At 50.6% G+C, this 15,282-nt stretch overlaps 1 protein-coding gene across 2 annotated transcripts in view; it reads right to left on the bottom strand.

The window, feature by feature from the left end:
* The window catches only part of PKN2 (protein kinase N2), a 454,984-nt gene that overhangs the window by 208,703 nt on the left and 230,999 nt on the right, over positions 1-15,282 (bottom strand). For both annotated transcript variants that reach the window (XM_078645957.1, XM_078645968.1), the window contains exon 9: positions 14,186-14,329. In XM_078645957.1, coding sequence (XP_078502083.1) covers positions 14,186-14,329 — 144 coding nt within the window. The remainder of the gene's footprint in view (positions 1-14,185; positions 14,330-15,282) is intronic.

Genomic DNA, 15,282 nt, shown 5'->3' with positions numbered 1-15,282 from the left:
CAACATCCAGCAGCTGAGTCTATTAGGGGTGGGGAGTTAGACACACTTAACAGACACTAAACTTTCATGAATATGGACATGTTGGGTCCAAGACAGACACAGAATTTGAACTCGAGATGTTATTTGTTGCACCGGTCTAGAAAGACACCTGAGTGGGCTAGGCACTTACACTGCACTGCAGATCTATGAATGCCAACTACAGATGACAGGTTCAAAATCTATGGGAACCAGTGCAGCCCTTTTTTCCTCCTCCCATGTCATCAAGTAAATAGATCAGTTAACTAGCGCTAACTATAAAAGCGCAGAGAAAAATTGATCTTGCAGCCATTTAAATATGCAGTCCTTGTAACCAGTAAGGGGCCTTTCTGAAATGTGCACACTATGTTTTACTAAGGCTTGGATGAAACTGAAGAAAAGGATTCAGGGGAGTGTGGTATACTTGCTGTGTAGAAGCACCGTGAAATTATCAGCTATATTTACTTATTTGTTAACCCCTTCCCACCATTTTTAGGTCAAGCATTTAAGACATCTTGTATATACTTCAGTATATAGTTATATGGGTGTGTACTTTGTGGGCTCTGGAGATTAGCCCTGGGACTTGTCTGCTTCCGCTTTCCGTCTGGTTGACAGGCCGGTGCAGCAGCAAGGGACGAGTTCTGGCTCTGTGTGGGCCTGTTTATTTATTTATTATTTATTTTGCATACTTGTATAGCGCTGTACTGTCACCCAAAGGGCATCCTGGCGCTTTGACTCAGATAAGCCGGACCATCAATGCGGAGCATAAGCTACTCAAGGGAATAAATGCGTTTTCAGCCCTTTTTTAAAAGCTGAAAATTCGGGGCGTGGCTAGCAGCCGGAGATGGCGGCAGCATAGAAGGAGAGCTCCGTGGTTGAAGCGGCCTCCTTGACAATCCGAACATTAATCCGGTGATATTTCATTCCCTGCGGGCAGGATCCAAAGCCCAGGACCGGGCGGCGCAAATTGAGACCAGCGGAGAGTCATTCCGCCGGACAGAAGTAGAGTTACGTGAGTGATCCACTCAGGCCGTTCAGAGACACTGGAGCAGGGTTATTGCCTGGCGAGGCGGGCGGACCGGAAGTGCGACAGGGTCAGCGTTGCGGCGCCGGAAGCACCCGCTTGTGGAAGTGCACGGAGGGACGGAGGTTGCAGCGGCCGGGCGACGTCGTCGGACTACGGGTGCCCGGGAACGAAGGAACTGTCGGCACCGAAGGCGACTTGGCAAGCTGCGGGTGAACACCAGGTTAGCGGCGGACTCGGACGGCCCTGCCGACTCAAGGGCCGAGGCCGCCATCTTGCCGCCGACTGCGGGGCAGCCCAGGGCACAGGACTGTGAGGGAGCCGGCCCATTGGCAGAGATCCCGGAGTGACATTGCTTTCCTCCCAGGTGAGACCTGATCCTGCCTCCGGGGCTCACACCAACCGGAGGCCATTGTGGGAAGAGAGGCGCCGGCGCATCTCCCCGTCTTGATCCCCGCTGGTGGGGAGTGGAGTTCCGAACAAGCGCCCGACATACTGAACCCCAGACTTTTGCAACGAGATTGTGGAGCGGGCGCCCCCTGCTTCCGGTCATACTGCAGGACGGACCGCGTTGCAGACGGCGATACCCCGAGAGCAGCGCTTGTGGAGCGCCGCGCACGCCTCCCCAGCGGCAGACGCGCGGAGGCCTACCGGCAGTGGCCGGTGTGCTGCCAGCCGTCAGACTTCAACGATAGTACGTGGCACCTGCGCGTCGCTGCTGAGTGGGACAAGATAAGAACGACATCCAGGGCTACTCCACCCCGAACTCCTAACCCACGGGGGCCGTGCGCCGCTGCAGCATAAGAGAAGGACGGCTGCAAACCCTCAGAAGCCTTAGACACTCGTCTTCAACCACAAGCAGTCTGTACTCCGTGTATGGAGTCAGTTGGTACTCTCTCCCGCTAGAGACCTGGCGGAACTCCGCCGTCAAGTAAACACTGTCCCTGGACTTATTTTCACAAGACTATACACTTGGATAGGTATTGTTGGACTTTTGGAATTTATTTAAAATAACACTTTTGGATGGGTGCTGATTCCTTACTGTACATCATAAACACTGTCCCTGATCGATCCGAGGGCCCAGGCACAGGCCGAAAGCCTCCACCGGTGTTCCTTCTCGACAGCCCCGGCGCCGAAGGCAACGATCCCACGACAGGCCGGGATCTGTGAGGCGGTACGGACGTGCTCACCAAGATGGCCGGCAAGGGAACGAAGGGAGGGACCACGCAATCCCGTCTTGACAAATACGCTTATGATAAAACACCTTCATCCCCAACAGACGCCAAGACGCAAACAGGCAAATCCGCCGAAACTGCGGGGGGGGAAAAAAGCGACCCTGGACGATGTGATGCGGGCCCTGACCCAAGTTCAGGCAACAGTGGGTTCGATCTCAGCGGAAATAACACTAATAAGGGCGGACTTTCACAAAATGTCTGAGAAAGTGAACGCAATGGAGGTGGTGACCAAGTCATTGGTGGAGGATGTCTCAGAACTGGAGATAAGCATGGAACGGATCTCGAGGGAAAACAAAGACCTGCGTGACAAGCTGGACGATCAGGAGGGGCGCTCGAGACGGAATAACATCCGCATAATAGGGGTTCCGGAATCGGAAGACACGAGAGCGATGGACCTGTACGTGGAGGAGCTGATCAAACAACACTTGAAGCCTAAAGGTCTCTCTGACTTTTTCACTGTGGAAAGGGCGCACCGAGTCCCGGGGGGGTCGCCCGAAAACGGGCGCTAACCCCAGACCGATCATTGCTCGACTCTTTAATTTTAGAGACAGAGATGTGATCCTACAAGCAGCAAGGACCTCGCCCCCCGTCAAACTCCAGAACTCCACCCTGGCGTTCTTTCCTGATTACACGGCGGAAGTTGCCCGCAGAAGGAGGACATTCTTTGAGGTCAAAAAGGAACTGAGGGCAAGAGAGATTCAGTATTCCATGCTCTTTCCAGCCAAACTGAGGGTGGTAGCAGACAATAAAACGTGGTTCTTTGACTCACCGGAGGCAGCACGGGACTGGATGGAAGGTTGGAGAACAACGGGGCAACCTCGCCGCTCTAACAGACCGAACAAATACCGCACCAATGGAGCCCGTCCGAGCTCACAGGCATCAGGAGGAGAAGCGGGACTACACTCACCTCTGACCGACTTACTAGAAACGGAAGAAAATGAAGAACAATGACTTCCTGCTGTGGCCGCTATAGGCTGACTGCAAAGCTGAATAGAAGCGCCGCCAAGGACACTGGGCAGAGGTCCTCCGTGGCCAAGGAGGGAGGCCGCCGACTCCGGAGAGTCTTTCACCCCAGCGAGCAAGTACTGTGTTTTGGGATTGGGTCAGGCACTCTGCTGAGTTGGGGGGGCGGGCAGTTCTACGTCCATCTAGCAGGGGGGCAGGGAGGGGGGGGGGGAGTTGGGGATTGGGAGTTTAGGCAATTTTTTGTTAGTTGCACTGGTCTAGATTGGAAGAACATGGAACTTGCGCGTAGTATATGGCAAACATTTACGGTCAACCACAGAAGTTATGGCACACACTACACAAGTTGACGTGGGGAGGGGGGGGATCTGACACGGGGCCCATGACACCGTTGCAACTCATGTCTTGGAATGTGAGGGGACTGGGAGACAAGGTCAAGCGAGGCTTGGTACTGCATAGCATAAGAAGGTCAAATCCGGCCCTGGTCCTACTACAAGAAACGCATTTGGTGGGCACAGCAACACAGGCGCTAGATAGACTAGGTTACCATATGATTGTTCACTCCGAATTCACTAGAGGGTCCCGGGGTACGGGGATCCTAATGCACCGGTCTTCTAAATACATAGTCCAGTCCACGAAGGTAGACACTCAGGGACGCTTTGCGGCGATGCATGGGCAGTGGGAAGGGAGGTCACTGAATGTGGTCTCGGTGTATATCCCACCGGCGCTTCACGCAATCGCTCTCCTGGAACTGGGGAAGTTCCTGCTTGACCTCCCTGAAGGAGATCTTATCTTAGGTGGGGACTTTAATGCGGTGGCACACAACACACTAGACAGATTCCCAGCGCGTGCACAGACTTCCGGGCCATCCCGGATGACTGGCTTTCTAGAAGCACAGGGTCTGGTGGACATCTGGAGGCAGCTACACCCGGACGACCAACAATACACATACCACTCGGCGGTCCATGACAGTCTGTCGCGCATTGACTACTTTCTAACACTGGGTGATGGCCCCCTTACCATAAACGACGTTCAAATTAAACCTAGGGGTGTCTCGGATCATTCCCCATTGACGCTGGTCCTCTCCAACCAGGAGCGGACCCGACGACGTATATACCCGATATACCCAGGATACCTTAAGGTGCCACTGGTGACTAAAGCTCTGAAAAATGCAACGAGGTGCTACCTCGCAGAGAACGTCGGTTCAGTTTCATCCCCCTCAGTCTTGTGGGAAGCTTACAAGACGGTACTTCGAGGGCAAGCCATATCCACCATCGCTCTGTACAAGCACACCCAAAGGCAGGAATTAAAAGATTTAGAGGATAAACTCGCCAGGGCTAACGGGGCCCATATGGCTAATCCGTCTAGTGACACGCTGCACGCGCTCCGGATGTGTCAGCTGCGTCATACCAATTTTATACGCCGTAAAGTGATAGGAAATATAGCGACCACAGCGCACAGGGTGTATGATGTCGGGGATAAAGCTAACAAGCTCCTGGCATGGTTAGAAAAAAAACAGAGAGGACAAAGAAATATACTACAGCTGAGGGACCCTGCGGGTGTACTACAGACCCGTCCATCACGGATAGTGGAACTGTTGGCAGACCACTTCCAGAGGGTATATTCCCCTGAGATGGAAGTCACGCGAGAGATGACGGAGACGGCTCTCGTGGGGAACCCCACCCGCACCTTGTCACGAGACAGGGTGGAAGAGCTGGAGATGGACCTGACCGTTGAGGAACTACAAACGGCCATTGCGGCACTACACTCGGGGAAAGCACTGGGCCCCAATGGGATACCGGTTGAGTGGTACAAAACCATGTCGGAAACACTCGGTACGCCCCTACTCAATATGTTTACTGACAGTCTGGACCGGGGACAGCTGCCGCCTGACCAATGTGCGGCTACCATAGTGGCGATCCCGAAACCCGGCAAACCGCCGGAGGACTGCGGCTCATACTGTCCAATTTCCCTCCTTAACGCTGAAAGCAAAATTTTGGCGAAACTATTGGCCAACAGATTACTGCCTCATCTAGCGCACCTAATACATCCAGATCAGTCGGGGTTTATGCCGCACAGGAGTATGGCGATGAACCTTAGACGACTACATGGTGTGATGGCACGAGCTCCATTATTGACGGAGCCGGCAGCTGTCCTCTCGCTTGACGCCAAAATGGCGTTTGACTTGGTGGAATGGCGTTAGCTCTTCGCGGTACTGGCTCATATGGGTTTCGGCCCAAAATTCATAGCGTGGATTAAGTTATTGTATAGTAACCCAGTGGCGCGAGTGGCGGCAAACGGCCACATTTCAAGAGAAATACCGCTAGCACGGGGTACGAGACAAGGCTGCCCGCTCTCGCCGCTACTGTTCGCCTTGGTGCTGGAGCCGTTGGCCACTATCATCAGATCCACAGGACTACTGCGGGGCATCGACTGGGGAGATGGTTAGGAGGACAGAGTGTCGCTATATGCCGACGATATGTTAATATAACCAACGGACCTGGAAAGGGGAATTCCAGTGCTACTAGCGCTGTGTGAGAGACACGGGATAGCCTCAGGTTATACAATTAACTGGTAGAAATCGGTGGTCTACATGCTGCATGGAGCGCCACCTAATCTTGAGGAGGGCTGCCCACTAATTTGAGACCGCTTCCTTCCGATATTTGGGGATCCAAATCACGAGGAACCACACGACCTTTCAGGACCTGAATCTCAGGCCACTGCTCGAAAGGTTGAAAACAGATGTCAAACACTGGAAGACCCTCCCACTAACGCTGTTGGGCAGAGCGGCACTATTTCAGATGTTGGCGCTGCCCCGTTTCCTGTATGTCTTGGAAAACACGCCGGCGATGGTCCCTTCGTCGTTTTTCAGACAGGTAGCAAGTCAAATGTCGGGCCTACTATGGGGGAACCGGCCAGCTAGAGTTGCACAGGCGAAAATGGTCAGGGACTGGTATAGTCGGGGAATAGCACTCCCCAACCTGGAATTATACTACTGGGCGGCTCACCTCAAGGTGATCAACCAATGGATGCATGCACCACAGGATGATCCGGCGTTTTAGCGGACAGGAGACAGCTGGGAACTAACACCCTCCTGGCCCCACTCTACAACAAAAGACTGGTGACGACACTGACTGGCCCGACTAGACACACAGCGTTGCTATGGCATAAAGCGCAGACGCGGCTGAAATGGGAGGGTGTGATAACACAGCTCACGCCCTTGTGGGACTCCAAGGCCCTGGGTAATCTAAGACACAGTAAAGGATTCACCCAATGGGATAATATTGGGATATCCACTGTAGGTGATATGTGGACAAAGGATGGGGTGGTTCCATTTGAGACCCTGAGGGAACAGTATGACCTGGGCATTACTGAAACATACCGTTACATACAGATTAGGCATGCGTTAATGAATGCAATTGCACCAGGAACTAGGGTCCCAGAATCTGCTCCGCTAGAAGACCGCCTACTCACAGACTTTATGGAAGCCAGCGCCACTTCTCTCACCTACCGCAAATTGATAAACAATCTACCTGACCCACTGCAGAAACTGAAAGAGAAATGGGAGGAGGAATTGGGGGAGATGGATGAGACAAACTGGAATGCAGCACTGGCGTCACCCAGAGAAGCTGGTATCTCAACGAGATTTCGGATAGTGCAATTTAAAATATTACACCGGATATATTACACGCGCACCACCCTCCATAAAATACAGAGGGCAGATCACCCTTATTGCTTGAGAAACTGTGGGGAGGAGGGTACACTGTTTCATACGCTGTGGTCCTGCCCCAGCATGGTGGACTATTGGCGGCGTGTAACACGCACTATGGCCCAAACTCTACAACTGTCCATCACGCCTGATCCTAGAGTATGTCTATTGAATGTGTGGGGTCCAACCGACCTGACATCGCAAGGACGGCAGTGGGTGGTTATTGGAATGATGGTGGCAAAGCGAGATATAGCGCAAAAATGGGGGGCATCGGAAACACCAACCTTAGCGCAGTGGTGCAAGAACATGGATATGCTCATGGTGACAGAAAGGGAGGTGTATCAGCAGAGAGCTAACCCACGTAAATGGAATAGAATATGGACACCTTGGAACGCATATAGAGGAGATCTGTGTGAGCCGCTGCCCGAAGAGGAAGAATTAGATAGTTCAGAGGAGGAGGATGAGGTGGATGTGGGTAGCTAGAGGGGGCGGGGAGGTACTGGTTAGGGATTGCTCCAAGATTCCAGGGCTTTTCCAGCATAAACAATGGATATACGAACTGTGACATACAGAACTTTACTCGCTATACTACCATGACTGAATGTATTAATATGTATATTGCATAGTGCTATGATTCCAATCTATAACCATAAAAGTTGAAAGTTCCATACAAATTAAAACGGTTGCATTAGCGGTTGGGAGTGGCTGAATGTTGACGCTACCCTGACGAATGATTGCTCATGCTACTTTATATGTCTTGTAGCAACAATAAAAACAATTAAAAAAAAAAAAAGCTGAAAATTCACCCTGGCTTCTTAACGGGAGCGTGAGGGAGTTCCAAAGTCTGGCGGCCGCAAAGCTAAACGACCGCCCTCCCATCCTTACCCTTTGAACTCTAGGGACCGACACCAAGTACGCAGACGAGGAGCGAAGGCTCCGAGATGTAGTGTACCAGGAAAAAAGGTTCTGTAGTAATACTGGGCCCTGCCTGTGTAAAGCTCTAAAAACCAGACAGGATGCTTTAAAAAGGATCCGCTGATGAATCGGCAACCAGTGTAGATCCTGTAGTGCCGAGGTAGATGACGCAGCACGCGGACAAGAAAGTGCCAGCGTGGCGGCCATATTCTGAACCCGCTGCAGCCTGCCCACCAGCATTCTAGGCGCCTCCAGAAGCAGTGCGTTGCAGTAGTCTAATCTGCTCAGGATCAGACACCGCACTACTTCTGGCCTAGCCTGGGCTGGGAGAAGTGGTAGGACCTTCCGCAACATCCGAAGCAGCATCATACAAGTTGCCACGGTCTTGTTTACGAAAAGATCCAATTGAAGATTGGGGCCAAACAGGACCCCCAGATTTCGAGCAGACTCTGCAGCTGTTACTGTTTCGGAAAAGGAAGAAGGCCAAAAATCATCAGGGAGGGCACGTGGTACACGATCATTGGAACAGTAGAGTACCTCCGTCTTGGATCCATTAAACTGAAGGGAATTAGAACGCAGCCAGTTCGATGTAGCAGTCAGGCACCGATGGAAAGTCTCTAAGGAGACAGCGTCTTTACCCTCCAGAGAAAAAACCAGTTGGGTATCATCGGCGTAATTAAACACCGAGATACCAAAAGATTTTATCAGTTGGATCAATGGGCGGAGGTACAGATTAAATAATATAGGGCTGATGGCCGAGCCCTGAGGTACCCCCTGCCCAACTTTCCGCACATCCGACATAAAAGGTGGCAAAGCCACTACCTGCTGTCTGTTGTTAAGATAGGAGACTAACCAGTCTCTGGCCAGCCCCGTAACTCCGCTCTCCTCCAGTCTCTCAATGAGGGTGCAGTGGCTGACCGTGTCGAACGCGGCCGACATGTCGAGCAGCATTAAAAATGCTGCCCGACCTGTGTCGACCCGCGAACGAAGATTGTCTAACACGGCCACCAGCGCCGATTCTGTCCCGTGCGCTGGTCGGAACCCAAACTGGGCCACATCCAACCATGCCTTTTCCTCAAGAAAACTAGAGAGGGAGCGGGTAACCAACTTCTCCAGGATCTTAACCGGAAAAGGGAGCAGAGAGATCGGCCTGTAATTTGACAGACAGGTAGGATCGAGTGTGGGTTTTTTCAGAAGGGGGGAAACCACCGCTAACTTCCAGCTCTCCGGAACGGTCGCAGTAGCAAGCGACTGCTGGCAGATGGAATACAAGGGGTGGAAGAGTTCATCCTGGAACGCTTTCCAGATCCTGTGCGGAATAGGGTCCAACGGAGAACCCGATGATACAGTCAGTGCCAGTTTACAGAACTCCTCAAAAGAAGGCAAGGAGAAGCAGCTCAACTGAGGATGGTTAGAAGATTCATCCAGGGTTCTCGAACTTGAAGGGAGACCATTCCGCGCAGAATGGTTAGAGAGTTCCTCAGCGGCCACCCCGATAAAAAGAGGGCGGCTCAGCAGGGGATGAGTAGATGGTACTCCCACAGTTGCCAGGCCAGGGAAAAGATCATCCCGTTGGAGAGAGCCGAGAGGTACCTCCGGAGCTCCCAAGCTGAGGGGCCGATGACTCTCTCGGGGTCGACTGGAAGGCTCTTCCGGAGCTCCCACACCGAGGAAAGAGTACCACGGCGGGGGTCGACTGGAAGATTCATCCGGAGCTCCCGGGCTAGAAAAAGGACGGCTCAGCTGGGGTCGACTGGAAAGCACTTCCGGAACTCACAAACCAAGATGTCCACGACTCTCCCGGGGTCGACTGAAAGGCTCTTCCGGAGCTCCCACACCGAGGGGAGAGTGCCACGGCGGGGGTCGACTGGAAGGTTCTTCCGGAGCTCCCGGGCTAGAAGGGAAACGGCTCAGCTGAGGTACATTGTCCAAGGGGATCGAGGAAGACAGAGCCTCCTTTGCAAGTCCACTCAAAATCGTGGCAATCTTATCCTGAAAGGTGGATGCCAGAGAGTCACACAGAGCCTGTGAGATAGGAATAGTATTCATGGCACCAACCGGGTGGGAAAGGTCGTTCACAATCTTAAATAGGGACTGTGATTTATTGGTCGCCTGGTTTAGCGTATCCTCCAGGTATACTGCCTTAGCACACTTTATCTGTGCTTTGTATTCCTGTAGAGTCGATCTAAAAATAGTTTTTTCTACATCTGAGTAGTGTCTCCTCCATGCCCTCTCAGCCCGCCTGCATCTCAACCTTAGCTGCAAGAGGTCAGGGGTATACCAAGGCGTAGCACGATTCTGTCTGTTTCTTGATCGACGCAGTGGAGCTGCCTTATCCAGAGATTCGGAGATCTGCAGACAGAGACTAACATAGCTTTTATCGACATCATTTCCAAGTACAAACCCTCCAGGAAGAAGGGTAGGCAGAACCGGAGACTTTAAAAGTCTGCCCATTTTGATGTTGTTCTGCCCTGTGTCACCCAGGACTGCAGGTAGGCAGAGATGGAATAAAACCAACGCATGATCCGTCCAGCATTGAGGCCTGATGTCGTTCACCACTACATGCTGGGCATCGGCAAACACCAAGTCCAGAGCATGACCTCTCTGGTGAGTCGCAGAAAGGACCAGCTGCTGCAGCTGAATGTTATAACAGGCCTGACACAGCTCGTGATAGGCAGAGTCTAAGGGCCCATTGGGCCATAGATTAAAGTCTCCCAGAACTATCAATCTATTATGGGAGTTGGAAAGATCATAAATGAGATCAATAAAGTCCGGTAGGGTGGAAGGGGTATTGCCCGGGGTCTATAACACAGCACCCCTGAATAAATCGTTTCCTCCTGCCCCTTAAGGGAAAAACCCATAAGCTCGAAACCCGACACCTCCTTAATCTGGAGCTGCGAGAGAGCTAGGGTTTCCCGAAAGATGAAGCCTATACCACCACCTCTGTTCTTCAACCGAGGGGTGTGCCTGATTTTATAGCCCTGAGGGCATGCCAGACCCAGTTCTACCTCGCAGTCCGCCCGAAGAAAAACGATCTCCACGTGGTGCTTACAGAGGGAGCGGACATTCAGTAGACCACAAAGTAGTTGCTCTGGTATGACCGTGGAATCGGCCTGCTGGGGTCTGAGCTGCAAAAGATCAGCCCTAGTAAATACTATACGTGGGCTAGGTGATGAACCAGAATGGTCGGCCCTAGGCGCGCCCGTAGCGCGAACGGGCGCAAACGGGCTTACCTCTGGCGCACCTCCGGCGCGCCTACTTCGCGCCCGCTGCGCGCCAACGCTGCGCGCTAAGGAGGAGGCCATCTTATATACTGAGATATCACGAGATTCCTGTGAGGGCAAGCCACTGGCCCCTCACGCAAGATGGCGCCCAAAGATGTTATTAACCTTCGTGACCCAACCCAATATGGCGGCCAAAAGCGGCGAGTTCCTAAAGAGCCCCCCAGCTATCCCTCTATCCCAGCAAGTGTGGGTGCCAACCAATTAAAGTGCGGGTAAGTCCTAACAGAAGAGCCCCACGCACAAGAAGAGAGCGACGGCGTTCTAGCGCTAAACAGCGCGAGCGCGAGCAAAATAAAGCAAAGAGTAGTGCCAGTAATACTAAACACATTAAACCAACAGGTTATTAAAATATTTAAAAGCAGCAGGTAATAGCGGCATGCGTCGCGTAGCAGGCAAATAAGTCTACCTGACTACGGAAGGCAGCTCGCTTAAATAGGCTCCCCCTCCAATGCAAGAGTCCTGTGAGGGCAAGCCACTGGCCCCTCACGCAAGATGGCAAGTTTATATTCTCCTGGGCCGGTTTTACTGTTGATTTCTATAATATGGGCATGATCATTGCCTGCAGAAAGCACCATTGCATGCGATCTCTCACACGTCACACCTTACAAACATCTGCACAGCGTGCCTTTACAGCTTCCAACTGCTAGAAAAAGCCACAATCTGACACACAGGGAGCAGGACTCCAGATGTGTGATAGGGGCGGTCAGCGGGTGCCACAGCATCCGGTAGATCCCAAGTTATTCCTGGGCGTTTCTGCTCTCACACTGCACAGACAACATGCATACACCCTGCCTGCTGCTGCAGTGTCTCTATCCCTCAGCATGCACCCCTTCCCCTTCCCTCGCACTAGGGCCACATTATGCGTGTGCAGATACATTCCGCGAAATGGGCGTGTCAAGCTCTTCCACGGGGTTTCCCTGAAGCGCACAAGGAACAGAACTTAACGACAGCACCGGCACAAAGCATTTGCACAAGCTCAACAACAAGTAGGTTTCAGCAGGGCAGGACCTTTGACGAAGTAAGTGACTCCTGTCCCTTTTAATCGAGAGGCCGCTCGAGATGCCTGAAGGAGGCCAAGGTGCTCGATTGCGTTCTCTCCATCTTTCGTTCCTCTTTAATTTAAAAATGACCTAACAACGATATCATCAGAACTTTGTTATCTACAGTGTGTGACTACAAGGCCACCATCCTGCCCTCCTTTGGGAATCATAAGCCCTGAGTTCATGGGGTGAGTGCCAAAAAAAACCTTAAAACCGTAAGAACTTGGTGTGGATTTGAATGAGTGTGAGAAGGTGAATCGATGGTAAATATGCAAGTTTACTGTGAATGAAATAATGCATGCATGTACAACCCATAGCACTTGTGAAAGTCACAGTAGTAGTGCACATACCAAGTGCGAAAAACGTATGACTATACCAGAGCAGCATGATTTTAACAAAATGTTGGTGGGGTGAATGATACCCTGGCCCGGTCATAACAATGGCTCCAAGGGGAACCGTGTGAAGATGGTAATTTAATGTTAACAACATTGGTCAAAATGTACATAATAATGAGTGTGTATTACATCTCTCTGTCTATATATAGGTAATCCCTCATCCAAAACCGGTGGCAAGTATTAAGCTTGTTCCAAATTTTTACACTTAGAAGTGCCCTAGGCAAATAGAGTGTGTGCACTCACGTCTCTGGGTGAAGTAACCTCTTTACGTCCCACCCCAACGAAAGTACAGATCTTATTTAGGCCAGCTAAGGAGGGCTGAAATATGGTGGTGCTTATTCTAGGGTCATAGGACCATAACATCCTGATACCAGATTGTAGTATATTTTTTAACCTTCCCTCCCACGCCACTAATAAAGAATTCTTTAGGAGTGGGCGAAGAATTTTATCTTTAATGGTACGCCCCCATACATCTTATCTTTAAGTGCTCTCTGGAAGATGGTTGAGCCCACCCCGACCTTTAGGAGTTGAGGAGAGCCCAATGATGAAGCATGTCACCACTAGAGTGAGTGAGGGTCATAAAAAGAAAAGAGACTCTTTCCCTTCCCACACGTAACAGGTCGGCCATATATCAGATCCTCTCAGTAAATCTTACTTGAGAGACTCACCATCCACACCCAGGAACAGTACTTTTTGAATGGACATTCTTATTGGTTATGAGTATATCAATTAGGAAGGATGTGTCCTTTCTAAACCACAAGATCGAGGACCTCTCTACCCGCCCTGATCCCAGGAATTTGTGTAGCAGTTTATTTGTACAACCCTTAGCAAACGCTTTCTAAAATCGTTAGATTTCTGGGTAGGTTGGTGCACCAGCTCCAGAGAGCTGTGTAATCTAATGATTTTATGGGGCTGAGCTGTCCGTGGGGCCAAGGAAGCCTTTACTCCTTTTGAAGGAACTATTTTATTTCAAAGATAGTCCCGATATTTACTCAGCATTTCTATATAGCAGTCCAAGAACCGGGTCGAATGAGGCAGTAGGTTTATGTTTGAGAAGAAGGTCGCTGAAGCCTAAACAGCCATTTGAGAAAGCCACGGTATGTAGACGACAGCAAACAAATACAAAGCCTCTGTTAATGTGTCGTATTTGAAAGAATACTTTATATACTGTACAGCTGTTTTCCAAGTTCTGCTATTTAGTGGAAATATTTAAAGATAGACGGTTACATGTGTTTATGTGATATTCCAAATCCACATTAGAGATTCTACATGTCTTTTTAACCCATTTGGCACTTTTTAGCGTTACATGTTCTGCCCTAAAATTGGTGCAGACGCATTTCTACAAGTCTGCAAAATAGGATAATGACAAACGTGGACGGCCGCAGAACTTTGCCACAAACTATGGGAAGTACGAGTTAAAATCTATAGAAACAGCGAGAAAGGTAAGATGAGACGTCACTGGGAAGCATTAGTGCCGATTTATAACGGCTGAACGAACGCTCAGATGCATTATATAAAAGTGCCTGTAGTAGGTTTCAGGGAGATTACAAGCTAACAAAATTGGCAGTAAATAATTGTAACTTGTGTATTCCTATGTGTTTTTACCTCTGCGAAAAGTGTGCCCTGTGGTTCCAGGTAAAGGCACATCCCATGTCGCTGGTTATCTAAGAAGTCTTCTAACCGCAGGAATTTCACAGCACACAGAGACCTCCAGTCCCTCCAATACACTGAAATTTCTAACTCACGTGACTGAAAGAAAAAAAATACATTAAAGTTAGATTTTCAGTTGAACTTTATAAAGTGCTTACACATCATGGAAATACGTTTTTAAAACCAATTTTTTACTGTTCTCAAACATAAATGGAGATTCCCGATGATTAGTTTTAGAACATGCACTCGGAGAAAGTAACAAGTACTACTTTACACTACACTCGAAGAAAACAAACACAAAAATACGGTTATCACGTTCGATCATTACTAGCGTGTGGATTAAAAATGAAGTGAATATACGACACACAATGAAATCAAGTGCAGTATGCAAATGCATTAAAAGCACACAGCAGTAAGAGCTCTGTCAGCAGTTTTGTTTGATCTAAATTATAATAAATTCTAAAAATGGAGGGAATTGGGCATGTTTGGGGCTGTGTGCGCAAGTAAACTCTTGAATGCGGTTCCTCAGCGGCACTAGATTATTTGCAGTTCATTTGCAAGGTAAATAACTTCTTTTTAGGTCTCGCCTCTCAATGCGCATGCGCACTGAGCGGAGCGAGACTATAGGGGCTTAAACAGAGGTTTACCTAGCTGGCGATTTGATGCTGTGCCCGTGCGCTTTTAGGTCAATGCGCAAGCGCATTGACCTAAAATGCGCGTGCACAGCATCAAATCGCCAGCCATCTGTTCCCCAGCAGCTCTTCCCGCTCCGCCCCACAAGCTTCCCCTCAGCCGCACTCCTCCCACACCTTTGAAGTGAAGCTTAGCTTCACTTCAAAGGCCCCTGCTGCTTCACACTATTCACGGCCGCCAGGACGTGTCTCTCCCTCATCGCCGCTCTCCCCGCTCCGCCCCCTGCTGCGGCCGTGTCGCATTTCTCCTCCCCCCTCCCCACAGCAATGCCCTCCGTCTTGTTATCTACCTCCTTCTAAACTCTGCCTCCATGCCCCTGCCAGTCTCTTTCTTTCTCGGACTCTGTAGGTCTCTGCCAA

This window comes from Lissotriton helveticus, chromosome 1_1, assembly GCF_964261635.1.
Source record: "Lissotriton helveticus chromosome 1_1, aLisHel1.1, whole genome shotgun sequence".
In the NCBI taxonomy this organism is placed as follows: Eukaryota; Metazoa; Chordata; class Amphibia; order Caudata; family Salamandridae; genus Lissotriton; species Lissotriton helveticus.
This window is presented reverse-complemented; position numbering and strand designations above follow the sequence as displayed.